This window comes from Aotus nancymaae, unplaced genomic scaffold, assembly GCF_030222135.1.
Source record: "Aotus nancymaae isolate 86718 unplaced genomic scaffold, 86718_ANA_hifiasm-v0.15.2.pri h1tg000016l, whole genome shotgun sequence".
In the NCBI taxonomy this organism is placed as follows: Eukaryota; Metazoa; Chordata; class Mammalia; order Primates; family Aotidae; genus Aotus; species Aotus nancymaae.
This window is the reverse complement of record NW_026988428.1, coordinates 47,684,036-47,699,729: the sequence shown is the minus strand read 5'-3', so window position 1 is coordinate 47,699,729 and position 15,694 is coordinate 47,684,036. Positions and strand designations below refer to the sequence as shown.

Below are 15,694 nucleotides of genomic sequence, written 5' to 3'. Positions count from 1 at the left end.
ACTTGGGAGGCTGAGGCAGGTAGATCACTTCAGGTCAGGAGTTCAAGACCAGCCTGGACAACATGGTGAAACTCCATCTCTACTAAAAATACAAAAGTTACCTGGGTGTGGTGGCGGGTGCCTGTAATTCCAGCTACTCAGGAGGCTGAGGCAGGAGAATCACTTGACTCCGGGAGGCAGAGGTTGCAGTGAGCCGAGATTGTGCCACTGCACTACAGCCTGGGTGACGACAGAGTGAGACTCCAGCTCAAAAAAAAAAAAAAGAAAAGAAAAGAAAAGAAAGAAAAAAGAAAAATACCAATACATGGGTAGTTCTAAGCACAGAAAAATAAACTAAGGCTTATTTTTCAATTTATTCAAATGAAACCAAAGATGGGCTTGCCGCAGTTAACTATACCAGAGTCTCTCTCAAAGGAAAGATTTAACTCTGGTGTATGTTTAGGAAGCTGGTATGCTCTCAGCTTCTCAGTTAAGACTCTCCCAAGACTCTTTTCTCGACTACACATGAGCCCCCAAACCATGACTAAAAAACCACGGCTTCATGGGCAGGGCTCTGTGCAGGACACCCTATTTCCAAATGAACAAGAAATGAAAGTGAGATAAAAAATTATTTTAAAGCTAAAAGTTTCACATTATTTATTGCAAGCTAGCTCTCAGGAGGAAGGTAGTGATGAGAAAAAGGAAAGGAACGAAGACACCGTGGAGATGCATATCAAACTGGAAGCAGACAAAGGCGGCCAGAACTATCTTATTTATTATAAAGATACACTGTGAAGAACAAACCTGACTCTATACTGAAGCCTGTAATGGTACATGCCAAAATGTACAGTACTATACATAAAAGTGCATTGTCACAACAGATTAACAAAACTTTTTTTTTCTTTCCAGAACTGTAAAAGCATCCCCCTTTATTTTCACCTCAGAGAGGAGGGAATGAAATGGTGAGAGGCAGTACAGAGCACGATGCTGTCAGCAGCATGTGAGTGGGGACAGATGCAGAGGGATGGGAGGACACAGGGCGAGAAAGGCACAATCACGTCTACAAGGAAAACGAGACAGTCTGAGGACCGACAGGGCTGCGAGATGGACACTACTGAGCACCGAGGCACAGGACGGCGGGGATGGAGAAAAAGGTGGGGGAGAGGGCGGAAGCTTCAAAACACTAGAGTGGCAGCAGGAATTGGGAGGAGGAGGTGGGGGTGGGGCACAGAGCTGGGCAACAGTACAAGAGCAAGGCTAAAACTCCTCTAAAATAGAAAGGCACTTTCACATGTACATACTACAGATGTACATTGACACAATTAGGTAACAGTCACAAGCAGGAAGCTACCGGTACTGCAACTGATCAAACCAACAGGAAAGGACAATACTGACTTAATTATGTGGGCAGGAGTTACCCTTCAGTACCTAGATCAACAGCAGTCTCTCCTGTTACACAGCCACTTACTCTACTTTAAATATCTATAATAACCATCACTACACACTGAACTTGGATGAATGCTCTAAAGGGGGCATTCACAAATGCACGGTTCATATATTTTCTTTTACTAAAGTTTCTAAGATAAGCATTATGGAACCCAATACAATTATTTAAACATACAAAATTCCCTACGCAATTTAAAGACATAGGTATCCATCTTGATTATACCACATAGACTTTTTTTTTTTTTAAAGAAAGTATACTAGGGTGAGTGAAAGCTCAATTCCAGTTTGCTTTATGGATCTGACAAAACTTTGCCGAAGTCACCCTGCACCAAGGTGACACTCCAGCCCAGCTGGAGCTTGTGTTCTCAGCTCGGGAGGTGGGTGGCAGATGGTCTGGAGTAGGAAGCTCTATGTAGGCATGGGTAGCGCCTTCAGTTCTAAGCGGCTCTGTGTCTCAGGGTTTCTGTGGTGGGTAATTGAAAACAAGACTGAGTCCCAAGCACATTTCCTGCACGCATGGCCTCTCATGGCTGTGGTCAGTAATAGAGCATCATCCCAAGTCTGAATCCTCTAACCCCCTTCAAGAGACTCATAGGCTCTTTAACTTTGGAGTTCCAAGGCTGCTGAGATGAAAGTTTCTCAGTGTGTAGACTCCAGAGCTGTGTCATTCCTAAAGGTTAAGGACACCACTACCAACCCACTCCCCTTTTCCTTTGATTAAATTATAAATCCATTTTTTTTTGGGGGGGAGGTGAATGGCAAAAGTTAGAAAACCCTTAACTGATACAATTTGACTCTTGAAGCTCTATATCCACTGATAACTGTTCACAGTCACTGCAGCAGATTGTGGGACTCTGTGATAAATAATTCTTTGGGTGGCTTGAGGGGCACCAAAGCCAGATTGTGTTGTATGAAGATGTGCAAAGCTGTTGAATGGTGTTGACACTGAATATGAACATGGAGCGCTACAAAGTGCCACTCAGAGGTTCTAACAGTTCACATAACACCCATTAGAAAGTTTCTCTCTATCCCAAAACCCACTCCCCAAACCCCAACCCAGTCCAAAAGGCTGCCTTGGTGAATCTCCTTCAGTGAGTTCTGTGGATTGGATGTGAACACACAGTTATATCAGCTGTGAATACATATTCTTGTGTAAGTGGAGTCAGGTAATCTTTGTAGAACCATCATTTACCCACCATCAAAATGACCCCCTCCCCAACTTGCACATGAAGCCCGATAAGTTCCTTGAAACTGGGAGCGGAACACCTCAAGGCCTCATTTTCCTTTTCTCTCCTTTCCCTGTGGCTTCCCACCTCCCCTGAATGCTGCCTCTGTGGCTATGAAGCAGGCTGTGTACCAGGTGAACCTTCTCAGCTGCAGTGGCTCTTAATGAGCTTTACTGAGCATGGCTCTGGATTCTTTGTGAAGTGGCCACCTTGTCTTATCTCTGGAATCTGAAGACATTTACTAAACCAAACAAGGAGAGGTGAGTCTTTACTGAGTCTTCACTCACTCAGGTTATATCCTTCACTTGGAATTGAAAAAAAAAAAAGCCTCAAGGTGACAATAGGAGTATAGGGAAATAAGATGGAGACAGGTAAAGTGAGTGAGTGATGGGAGAGTATTAGGAGCTGTTTCCTGAAAGAAGGCACAGCCTCTGAGGCTCTGCAGCAGCACAACCTCTGTAGCCAAGACAGCAGATTCCTGATGGGGAGCACAGAAAGGCAATCCTCATTTCATCATGGGTGGACACACCAGAGAGAGTAGCCATGGCAGAGGATGACCAGATAGAAAGCTGAATAAATGAGCAGGCAGGCAGAAGATCTGAAAAGCTAAGGCTGGAGCTCATAAAAGACATCATTGAAAATGATAAATTCAAAGACACCTCTGCCCCTTTGATGCCCTTTGTTAACATCTTACTCTTCCATCAAACAAAGAATATGGTTTTTAAGAATTTTTACTATTTTAAAGAAGTGGGGGAATGGCTGGGCATGGTGGCTCACACATGTAATCCCAGCACTTTGGGAGGCTGAGGCAGGTGGATCGCCTGAGGTCGGGAGTTCAAGGCCAGCCTGGCCAACATGGTGAAACCCTGTCTCTAGCTGGGCATGGTGGCAGCGCCTGTAATCCCAGCTACTCAGGAGGCTGAGACAGGAGAATTTCTTGAATCCAGGAGGCGGAGGTAGCAGTGAAATGAAATTGCACCACTGTACTCCAGCCTCAGGGACAGAGTGAGACTCTGCCTAAAAAAAAAAAAAAAAATTGGGGGATTATTTAGGAAAGTTTAAACTTCCTAAGGAGGATTGTTTAAAAGGGACAGTGCTATTCAAAGCTCAGTCCCAGCTGGATCATGGTGTCCAAAGGTGCTGAAGGACCTTGAAAGCTCAGGAGAAATGGGGAGGGGCTGGACGAGGTGCTGACCTGGACAATTTTTTCAAAATGGGTAAAAAGGATAGCTCTAAAAGTTTAGAGTTCTAAAAGTTTATCGTATCTAGAAATACATGGAAAAAAACCACTATTCATTTGTGGAATTAGGCTATAGGCAAGCAACCAGCAGTGTGACTTTGAAAGGTAACAATATCTCATCAATTTAATCTCTTCCTACAATAGAATGACTAGATTGGCAAACTGAGGTAGAGATCAAAGTAATGATCTGGTTTTTAGTATAGATCCTGATTCACTTCTCCTCGATGCAGTCACCCATGGGCCGACGAAGTAAAATCTACACTGTGTAACTCTTAGGTGCGTGTGCAATTGGCTGCCAGTTTGAAGCAAAATCAAGAAGGAAATAACAGTGGGCCAGAGGGATTAGTTATGGGAAATACATTTTTCTCAACAACAACAACAACAACAATCTTTATCAGTAACTTCAATGATAGAGTAGATAAAATGCTCATAGGTCTACAGGTGACATCAGCTGCTGCTGGTAGGAGAATGGAATTCAAAGCAAATTTTCTTAAAATGGGGGAAAATATAGCGTAAATATGGGCTCAAAAAAATTGTCTGTGTGCTAGGATGCCAGAGAAAGAGGGTCCCTAAGTGAGAGTTCAGTTGATTATGGGAGTTATATAGAGACCACGTACAAAAACAAAAAACAAAACAGAAGGGAAAAGAGAATGAGAGAAAGAAGCCGTGGTTCTGAGGTACACAGTTGGGTGAGAACCACACGGTGATCTTCTGCCGAGAGCCCTGCATGGCTCTTACGCAGAGCCAGTTTGGGGTTGGCTCAAAGACAAATGGAGAGGACAGTTGGGATTTCAAATTTAGGATCATCAGGCCTGCGTAGCTTTTGTTTTTTGAAGACACAGGGACTCACTATGCTGCCCAGGCTGGACTCAAACTGCTAGGCTCAAAGCCATCCTCCTGTGTAAACCACCTGAGTAGCTGGGACTAAAGGTGTACCACCACGCCCGGGATTTGCAGCATGTTTAAAGGAACCTAGGTGATTCAGTCAAAAGAGAACACTGCATGAACCAAGGCCTCGTACTTCTTGCTTTCATTTCCTCAGAGGAGAACACAGGGATTTAGGGGAGATAGAAACATTTTCTAGGCAGTTATTGAACAACTGATCTTTGGAGGAGTTTGTGGAGTAGTGTAACTAAAAGTCTTTAAAATCAAATCCTTTTAGTCATAAGTGTAGGGGAAGGACTTGGAAATCTCCGGGACCTAATCATGTTCGCAAAAGGAGTGACATTAATAGCTTTGGAGATGGTGTCTTCCCCTCCTTTCCCAGGTTAAGTTCAAGCAATAACAGCAGAGGTTCTACCCGCTTCCACTGAATCTTTAAGCTGGACCCGGGGAAATGACTGTTAGGAAAGAGGCAAGCATCCAACCCACTCGAGCTGTGGGCTGACAGTGGCGCTGGGATCGTCCCATGCAGACAACTGCAAATCTGCATGAGCTAAATCCCGCTCCACATGGAATCGAAGGTGCTCACTGTCAGCTACCACACAATGCATTATAACCTTTCAGCCATTACCCCGAGTGCCACAGACCAACACTGGCTATGCTCCAATGAGGTGTGGAATTCGGGTTCTCCTGCCTTCAGGTCCCAACATTTCTGACTCACCTGGGCTATACTAAACCTGAAGCACTGTGCAATGTGGAGAGCGGTGTTGCCTTCATTACAAGTGGTGCAGCATTGGATTTTCAAGTAAGTCTAAGTGTTTCTATTGTCCTTAAAATGACATATGTCCAGTTATTTAAAAAAATTACAAAATACAAATGCCCGCATTAATTTAGCTAGTCTCAGACATTACAGTCGACAACATAGAAAAGCCAAAAGATCTCCAGTTATAAGCACAAAACTAAGGAAAGTTAGGGATCAGTGACTTCTGTCACTAATTCGTTTTCTTTTTTAAGTCACCTCCCTTCATGGCCTTGCTCAGCTGGTTTTTACATTGTGCAAGACTTGTCTGTTGGACCCTGGGAAGGTGGGGCAGGTCCTATGGTAGGATTTGTTTTTGGAAGAACAGCAGGTTTTGGCCGAAGGGCTGGAGGCTTCAGCTGCACACCCATTCTGGGTGCCACCATAGGCTTGAAAGTACTCATTGTGTCACTGGAGGAGCTAGTGCTACGTCGAATCTGAGGCTCGGAGCTCCTGAGGGCAACGTTGTGCAAAGGGCTCAGAGATTCCGTGGAAGTGGCAGGGGTGGGAGAGTTTTTCACTTGTTCCAGGGTATCCAGCACCACATCAGGGGCATGCTTCGCTGTGCTCTGTCTCTCCAGTTCTCGGAGTTCATTCAAAGCTGTATTCATCGTTTCTTCAATATCCTATTGAAGAATAATCAGAAAGACAGAAAGCATAGACTGATAATGAATATTATTGTATAGAAACTCAGACACAATTTCAAAGTAAACAGCCCAGCAGAGAGTATATTTTAACTCCATAGTCTGCATAATATATAAACCTAATGCCATCTCTCACAATTGTTTTGATTCTTGATTCAGGAGACTGAGATACAATGGCTCATGGAGCCATGCATCAAACATTGGACTTCCTAAGGCCCTAGGTAGCCTTCTAATGGTCTCTGCCTTGCAGGCTGACTTCAAAGAAATTTTTTTTTTGAGGCAGGGTCTCACTCTGTCAGCCAGGCAGAGTGCAGTGGTGTGAATAGGCTTACTGCAGCCTCAAACTCCTAGGCTCATGTGATCCTCCCACCTCAGCCTCTTGAGTAGCTGGGACCACAGGTGTGTGCTACCACACCTGGGTAATTTTTAAACTTTTTGTAGAGACGAGGTCTTGCTAGTTGCCCAGGTTGGTCTTGAACTCTTGGGCTCAAGTAATCTTCCTGCCTCTGCCTCCTAAAGTACTGGGATTATAGGTGTAAACCACCATGACTGCATGCTGACTTCTCATATAAAATTCTATTTCAATTTATGATAAAAGTTTATGAAAACTTTTGAAAAGTTTTTCAACTTTTTTTTCCCCTGAGACAGAGTCTTGCTCTGTCACCCAGGCTAGAGTACAGTGGTGCAATCTTGGCTCACTGCAACCTCTGCTTCCCGGGTTCAAGCAATTCTCCTGCTTCAGCCTCCCAAGTAGCTGGGATTACAGGTGCCTGCCACCACGCCTGGCTAATTTTTGTATTTTTAGTAGAGACGGGATTTCACCGTGTTGGCCAGGCTGGTCTCGAACTCCTGACCTCATGATCTGCCCACCTTGGCCTCCTAAAGTGTTGGGATTACAGGCATGATTCACCACACCTGGCCAAGTTTCTCAGTTTTTATGATAAAAGCTTAAAATTAGATACTGCAATAATTTCTCAAGAAATAAATATAATAGGAATAAAAAAATCTGCTTCATTTATTCATTCAACAAATTTTTGTGCACTTACTATACACTTGGCTAATTCCAAGAAGTTCTTGGAAATTCAGCTTAAGTCTTCCCCAATACAATTTTCCAGTGGATTTCAATGAAAGTGGTACTGTCTCATAAAGGGCATTTTTGTAATATGGTGTATGGTGTGATTTTTAATGTCACAGCAACAAAGTTGCATTATCGGCAGTTGGTGGGCAGGGCCAGACATATTAGGTATCTTGCAAGTGCCTTGGTGAGTTTACATGCAACAAATTTTCCTGCATCTTGTTCAACTTTTGAATGTCCTCCAGACATTTATATCGATGAAAATTCTCTTCTTAATAACCTGTCTAGAACCTAACTCTTTTTCTAACATATAAACACAAAATATTTTTGATGGCATTAAATTTTTTAGGAATGTTATTCTTTGTTTTAGGAAAGTTATTTTTGTTTTGATTGGAACAGTATGACCAAGGGTTGTTCACCATTTTGGAGAAATGCTATCACATTGGAAGCTCTTTTCATGGAATTTGAGTTAACTTAATTAATACTCCTATATCAACATGTATTTTTAATTATTGCATTTATGGAAACTACCACGTAGGCAAAACATTTCACTACTTCATTTGTCTTCTAGTGTAGTCAATAATTAACTGCAATACATTTAATTGTTTTAATATCAATTTCCCTTTATTTTTATTTTATATTCTATTTAGAGCTTTATATATATTTTTCAAAATAGATATATTATCAATCAATTTATTTCAGATGGACAGGCGTGGTGGCACATGCCCAACTCCTCACAGGGCTGAGGCAGGGGAATCACTTGAACCCAGGAGGCAGAGGTTGCAGTGAGCCAAGATGGCACCACTGCATGCCAGCCTGGGCGACAGTGTCTCAAAAAAAAAAAAAGGTGAATTTATTTCAGATATTAAAAGTGGGGTGGGGGGGAGTTACAATAAATTTGTTTCAAAAAGGTGGAGTGTGCCCCATTAATGAAAGCATAAACAAAATACAGTATATTCATACAAAGGAATATCATTCAGCCTTAAAGAGGAAGTAAGTCCTATCACATGCTACAGCATGTGTAAACCTTGAGGGCATTACGCTAAATGAAATAAGCCAGTCACAAAAAATACAAATATTGAATGATTCCACTTATATGTAGTATCTAAAGGAGTCAAATTCATAGAAACAAAAAGTAGAATGGTGGTTGCCAGGGACTGGAGGAGGGAGAAATAGGAGTTGTTTAATACGTACCGAGTTTTGGTTTTGTAAGACGAAAACATTCTGAAGAGATGTTTCACAACAATGTGAATATACTTTGCTGAACTATACATTTAAAAATGGTTAAGATGGTAAATTGTATTTTGTTTTTATTATTATTATTTTAAACCACAATTAAAAAAGAAAAAGGAGGCTGAGTGTAGTGGCTCATGCCTGTAATCTCAGCACTTTGGGAGGCCAAGGCGGGTGGATCTCAAGGTCAGGATTTCAAGACCAGACTGGCTAACATGGTGAAACCCCGTCTCTACTAAAAAATACAAAAATTAGCTGGGCATGGTGGCTTATGCCTGTAATCCCAGCTACTTGGGAGGCTGAGGCAGGAGAATTGCTTGAACCGGGACCCAAGAGGTGGAGGTTGCAGTGAGCCAAGATTGCGATACTGCACTCCAGCCTGGGCTACAGAGTGAGACTCCATCTCAAAAAAAAAAAAAAAAAGAAAAAGGGCAGACTGTTGTTTGAGCTAGAGTGGAGAACCCCTGCCCTGGTCTGACTGAAATGTCTCTTCCCTACATATTCCCAGGGCTTCTCCCACTCAGCTGGAGCATAACCCTCATGGCATGGTTTAATGGTTAACTGATTTCCCTATTCATTTCCTTGACTAGACTGAATGTGAGCACTTTGACGCTGTGGCTACTGGTTAACTTTGTTTGCATAAAAGCTAGTGTGAGACCTGGCTTACAGTAAATGCTCAATAAAGATTTTCTAAAGGAATAATCTAATATTAAATCACAGTCTCCAATAATGAATAAACCAAGACATGATGATTATGTATGGATGTGGTAGTCTTTTAAAAAATCTCTGTCAGGTATTCCATTAATTTGTTTAATAAAATAATTTGTATTTTTTTGAACACCATAATGGTATGCTCACTTGTCCATGGGAAAATCTGAAGGCTAGAGATGGCAAGATAAAAAATAAATCTGGAAGCCATTTTATGAGGGTGACATCACTTTTCAAGTTATTACTTTCATATGTGATTTCCGTTTGTGGCTAGACATACGGATTTTTTGCTTTTTTACAAGTATTTACTTCAGAGGCATGTGGAGAGCCCAGTTATCTGTTGAGTTTTTGTTTTTATAATTTACTTTTTTTTTTTTTGAGGCAAAGCCTCACTGTCACCTAGGCTGGAGTACAATACTGCAGTCTTGGCTCACTGAAACCTCTGCTTCCTGGGTTCAAGTGATTCTTGTGCCTCAGCCACCCGAGTAGCTTGGATTACAGGTGCCTGCCATCACACTCAGCTAATTTTTAAAAATTTTTAGTAGAGACAGGGTATCACTACATTGGCCAGGCTGGTCTCGAACTCCTGACTTCAAGTAATCCATGAGCCTCAGCCTCCCAAAGTGCTAGAAGTACAGGCATGAGCCACCGTGCCTGGCCTGTTTTTATGATTTACAATTTAAAAAATTTCCTGATTCTTGAAGTCAAAGGGTTAACAGAGCTTTATATGCCTTCCCACCTCTAAGCACCTAAATCCCTGTCTCTCTAACCCAAATTATGTTTTACCTGCTTGTTATAAGCAGTGATATTATGAGTTTTTCAAATCATTAAATTCAATTATAGTAAAATATTGCTGGTTGTAAATATGCCTGAAAGGAGCCTTGCATAGCACTTTAAACAGAAAAAAATAAAACTGTCAAAGCCTTTTTGATTTTTGCTGTGAAGTTGCTGTACACTTAAAATTGGTATAATTTTTAAAAAACACATTAAATTTCTCAATCTAATCTGCTATCCAAAATTCTTTTTAGTTAGGAACTCAAAATAGCTCGGACATTTGTCATATCAGGGCATGTTCCTTGGGTGCTTTTTTATTACAAATAATCCATCTTTAATACTTTTCCATGTTTCATTCATTTTACATTCACTCTTTTTTGAAATCTACTTAGTTTTTAAACTTTAGAGATAGCTGGAAGCTGTTTTAGATTATTCAAATGGTAAACCCTGAATCTATTCACCTCTTTTGTCGCTGGCTATAAACATAAATATATATATATTTAGAGATAGGGTCTTGCTCTCTCACACTGGCTGGAGTGCAGTGGTGCAATCACACCTTATTGCAGCCTCCAACTCCTGGGCTCAAGCAATCTTCTTGCCTCAGCTTCCAAAGTACCTGGGATTGCAGGCACGCACCACCACTCTTAGTGTGATGGTTAATACTGAGTGTCAACTTGGATTGAAGGATGCAAAGTATTACTCCTGGGTGTATTTGTGAGGGTGTTGCCAAAGGAGATTAATATTTGAGTCAGTGGGCTGGGGAAGGCAGACCTACCCCTAATCTGGATGGGCACCATCTAATCAACTGCCAGTGAATATAAAGCAGGCAGAAGAACGTGAAAATGTTAGAATGGCCTAGCCTTCCAGCCTACATCTTTCTCCCATACTGGATGCTTCCTGCCCTCAAACATCGGACTCCAAGTTCTTCAATTTTGGAACTCAAACTGGCTCTCCTTGCTCCTCAGCCTGCAGATGGTCTACTATGGGACCCTGTGATTGTGTGAGTTAATACTTAATAAATTCTCCTTTATATGTGTGTGTGTGTGTGTGTGTGTGTGTGTGTGTGTGTATTCCATTAATTCTGTCTCTCTAGAGAACGCTAATATACCTAGCTAATTAATTTTTTGTTGTTGTTGTTGAGATAGGGTTTTGTTATATTGCCCAGGCTTGTCTCAAACTCTTGAGCTCAAGCAATCCTCTTGCCTCAGCCTCCGAAAGTGTTGGGATTACAGGTATAAGCTACCCACCAGGCCTATAAACATATTTTCTTATGGCCTAACGCTATAAAAGGAGCCAGAACCAGAGGGCAAAATGGTGGAATGATGGGCAAATTCATTCATATTGTTTCCCTTTTACTTTGTTAATTTTAATCATTAGAAGAAAACTACAGATTCCCTTTCTGCAGTCACTGCTGGGAAGTGAAGACCTGAATGTGTTCAGAAAGTATGTAACATCCAGACTTGTTCTTCAAATGTCTATCTGTTATTGATCACATTATGTATTAGGTCTTGCATCTTTTCTAAGTTGAAAGTGCCATCTTTAACATATACAGTAGGGTTTTGTACTATCTGTGGTTTCAGGCATCCACTGGGGGTCTTGAAACATATGCCCTGCCGATGAGGACAGACTACTGTTTTAAGATTTTTCTGTTTCTGGGCTCTCCATTCTGTTTCATCCACCTGTCTGTTTTACTAGCTTTAGAATGCATTTAGGATCTGGTAGGGCCACTGCTTCCTCAGTCTTTTCCAAAATATATATTTTTTTGAGGTGGAGTTTCACTCTTCTTGCCCAGGCTGGAGTGCAATGGTGTGATCTTGGCTCACTGAAACCTCTGCCTCCCAGGTTCAAACGATTCTCCTGCCTCAGCCTCCTGAGTATCTGGAATTACAGGCACGCACCACCACGCCTGGCTAATTTTGTATTTTTAGTAGAGACGGCATTTCTCCATGTTGGTCAAGCTGGTCTTGAACTCCCGACCTCAGGTGATCTGCCCACCTCGGCCTCCCAAAGTGCTAGGATTATAGGCGTGAGCCACTGTGCCCAGCCTTCCAAAGTTTTTCTGGCTATTCACAATGATAGGTTTGAATGTCCTGGGTCCTATGTTTCTGTCATGTTTCTGTTTACATCACTATGAACCTTAGGGCCCTTCCAGTAACAAATTGTTCAAAAAGATGCACAGCCAGGCCCTAAGTTAAAGAATGAGCTGGTTTTGTTTCTGTTTTCTTTAGTTGGTTCTATATAGAAATATGGCTACATAAAGTAAATCCTTCACACTTCCTATATCACACCTGGGTACTTAAAATGTAATATGTAATTAAAAGCATAATTACATAAAGACAACTGTACCTGAGCAATTGTCTCTGGGTCCAGTGGCTTATGGTCATTGAAGCCCGTGTATTGCCCTGATGACGTGGACCTTCTAATTGGAGGGCTGTCGTTCTTCTTGAGGGAGTCGTGCCGGCTGATGTTGGTCAGGCTGCCATGGCCAGGCCTGCGCCTCCGCTCAGGACTGTCATTGTTGAGGCCACGGTTCTGTAGCAGGCCCCGGGGGTGACTGGCCAGGCTCGGGGACCCCAGGTCAACTGAGGAGTTGGAAAGGGCATGTGGAGGGTGGAGTGGGCAATGGCTATCACTGGTCCTGCCAGGACGCCTTACTGGAGGGGGTGGCTCTCCTCTTTTTCTTTGCCTAGACATTCACAGAAACAGGGAGAAAACAGAAGAGCTTATCACACTAGGCGGTACTGCAAGGCTGAGGGTGCAGTGGCTACTCATGGCCCTGAGAGGAGTGGAGGTTTAGGGGCCTGATTCCCAGGCTTCACTTACCTGGCTAAATAGCCGTCAGGATGACGGTCTGTCGGGGAGTTCATGTCCTTGGATGAGGACTTGTCTTCCGTGACTGGCCCACTGCTGGCCTCACTGTCGGCTTTTTGGCTTAGAGTGTCTGAAAACGTATCATCCCTGAAACAGTAAGAATCATGAATGAGGGTCTTTTGCTAGATGAGCGGAGACAAAAATTTACATGATAGCATTTGTATATGAAAGTCCTTCTTTTATTAAAATAACTTTTTTCTTTTCATTATAAAAGCAATACAATTTCATTACAGGTAAATCGGCAATTTCAGTTATATAAAAAAGAGGGAAATAATCCCCCATAACATAACATCCAGAGAAAACTACTGTTAGAATTTTAAGAAATATCCTTCCCCACCTTCTATGCTATGCCTGGGATACATATCTGTGAGTGTGCACACACATATGTGTGGCATTTATACTGCAGTCACATGTTGCTTAATAATGAGGATGTGTTCTGAGAAATGCGTTGTCAAGCAATCTCGTCATCATGGGAACATCACAGAGGGCAGTTACGCAAACCCAGATGCACACCTAGGCCATATGGTAGAGCCTATTGCTCCCGGGCTACAAACCTGCACAGCATGTTACTGTACTGAATACTACAGGCACTTGTAACACAATCGTGTAAACAAGTATCTGTGTATCTAAACATGTCTAAATATAGAAAAGTACAGTAAAAATAGGATATTAAATCCTATGGGACCACCATCATATATGTGGACCACTGATGCTCAAAATGTCATGGGGTGGTACATGACTGTATCACTCTTTATGCAAATTTATTTTATACAGAAATATATTTATATGTAGATATTTCAGAGATATATATATATCACTACATGTTGGTATATACACACATTTCATGGCTTCTGAGATACACATTTTAACATTTCTGAAATTAGGCCTTTACTTTTGAAATTAGAGTTTTCTCCTCAGCCAAAAAAAAAAAAAAAAAAAAAGCATAGTGATGATTCCCTCCGGCTTTAGGTCAGTGTCCTTCCTCTGGGGAATCTGGAATTGAAACGGTAAACAGACATCAAGAGACGACCACTGCTGTTTTTGGAATTACCAATGTCACTTCAGCACTTAACACCATTCTCTGCACAGGTTATTTTTCTATGAATCTGAACGCTTCAGAAGATGTCTCCCCGTAGATCTTGCTCCAAACCTCCTGGTCCTGATTTATTGTTAGCAAAGAGCCACTGGCAAGGTGAAGAACTGTGCCCAGCTCTGAAGTTTTATCTCTGTAATCCCTTCTGCTCCTTTCTCACAAGACCAAGGTCAGTTTAAGAACAATGGCTGGAGTTCTCTATTGGAAGCACTCAGGCAATCAAAGTTGAGACTACTCACATATCCTGCACCACTATATACTGGTGAGGCACCAGCCCGTCAATCCCGTTGTGCCTGCCTTCCCACCAGTCCTCAGATGCGCGGTGATACAGCAGCAGAGAGGCACCCTTCTTGAAGGATAGTTCTCTGGCAGACCGCCCAACATAGTCAAACTTGGCTATTGCTTCTATTGGCTCACATTCTACAAAGAACACACCAGAAAACAGCGAGAAACAGGGTTATTAGGAAGGCATGGTATCCTATCTGTGAGGGCTGTATGACGCTTTAAATAATCAAGACCATTTTAATATCCACACTGAACAGAGTCATCAACAATCATCAAGGCAGGAGAAAACAGAGGCTGTTTAAAAAGATATAGAAAAACATTCTCTTGCTGTCATCAGTTTTGCAGGCAAAGAAAAACTGAATATTGGAGCTTCATTTCCGCAGCCTCTTTCTAGAGATATAATGACAGTTAAATAAGAAACACTTTAAACTTTGCAATAAGACATATAAAATCTCTCCTTGAGTTGTAATATCCTCCACAGTTGCTTCAATATGATTTTGACATTGATGGATGACATTGATGGAATGTCCTTGTAACATGTTAATACCATTTATAACATGAAAAAAAATCATCTCAGAATATTAGGAAGTTTATGCTTTACCAGCTTATTAAAAAAAAATCAGCTGGGCGCAGTGGCTCACGCCTGTAATCCCAGTCTGAGGCCGGCGGATCATGAGGTCAGGAGTTTGAGACCAGTCTGGCCAACATGGCGAAACCCCGTCTCTACTAACAATACAAAAAATTAGCTGCACATGATGTGTAACTGTAATCCCAGCTACTTGGGAGGCTGAGGCAGGAGAATTGCTTGAACCTCGGAGGTTGAGGTTGCAGTGAACTGAGATTGTGCTACTGCACTCCAGCCTGAGCAACAGAGTGAGACTCCGTCTTAAAAAAAAATCAAGTAAAATCACAATACATAGTATGTGAATACATTTAATTTCCACATATGCTCTTTGGCAGCATCAAATCTTCAAGCTAATACTTAAGGTAATCCTAATTTTTTTCTCTGGTATCAGTAACAAATTTTGGATCTTAACCATGAAACAAGCATACCTTACATTGCCCTCTATCCTAGTGAAATAAACAGATTCAAAATTTTTATTTTTCTTGAGATCAAAAGATATTTAAGGGAATGATGGCGAGTGATAAAAGCCAATCTCAAAAGGTTACATGCCATATAATTCCATTTATATAGCATTCTTCAAATGACATAATTATGGAGATGGAGAATATATTAATGGCTGCCAGAGGTTGGGGCTGGGGAGGCGATAGAGGGAAGTGGCCATGGCTATAAAGGATAGCACAAGGGTTCCTTGTAAGGGAACCGTTTGTTATCTTGACTACGGGTTGTAGTCACACAAAGCTATACATGTGATAAAACTGTACAGAAGTAAACACACACACAAAGATGATGGCAGATGTAAAGATGGCAACTGGTG

General features: G+C 41.9%; 2 protein-coding genes across 3 annotated transcripts in view; one reads left to right on the top strand and one right to left on the bottom strand.

The window, feature by feature from the left end:
• KICS2 (KICSTOR subunit 2) overlaps positions 1–1,196 on the top strand; it is a 53,459-nt gene extending 52,263 nt beyond the window's left edge. Inside the window, exon 6 of the transcript XR_010343005.1 lies at positions 889–1,196. The gene's annotated coding sequence lies outside the window, so the exon portion shown is untranslated. The remainder of the gene's footprint in view (positions 1–888) is intronic.
• SRGAP1 (SLIT-ROBO Rho GTPase activating protein 1) overlaps positions 737–15,694 on the bottom strand; it is a 313,613-nt gene continuing 298,655 nt past the window's right edge. For both annotated transcript variants that reach the window (XM_012444906.3, XM_012444907.3), the window contains exons 19-22: positions 14,210–14,390; positions 12,830–12,964; positions 12,353–12,692; positions 737–6,198 (exon numbers count right to left, since the gene is read on the bottom strand). In XM_012444906.3, coding sequence (XP_012300329.2) covers positions 5,821–6,198; positions 12,353–12,692; positions 12,830–12,964; positions 14,210–14,390 — 1,034 coding nt within the window. In that variant the 3' untranslated portion in view covers positions 737–5,820. The remainder of the gene's footprint in view (positions 6,199–12,352; positions 12,693–12,829; positions 12,965–14,209; positions 14,391–15,694) is intronic.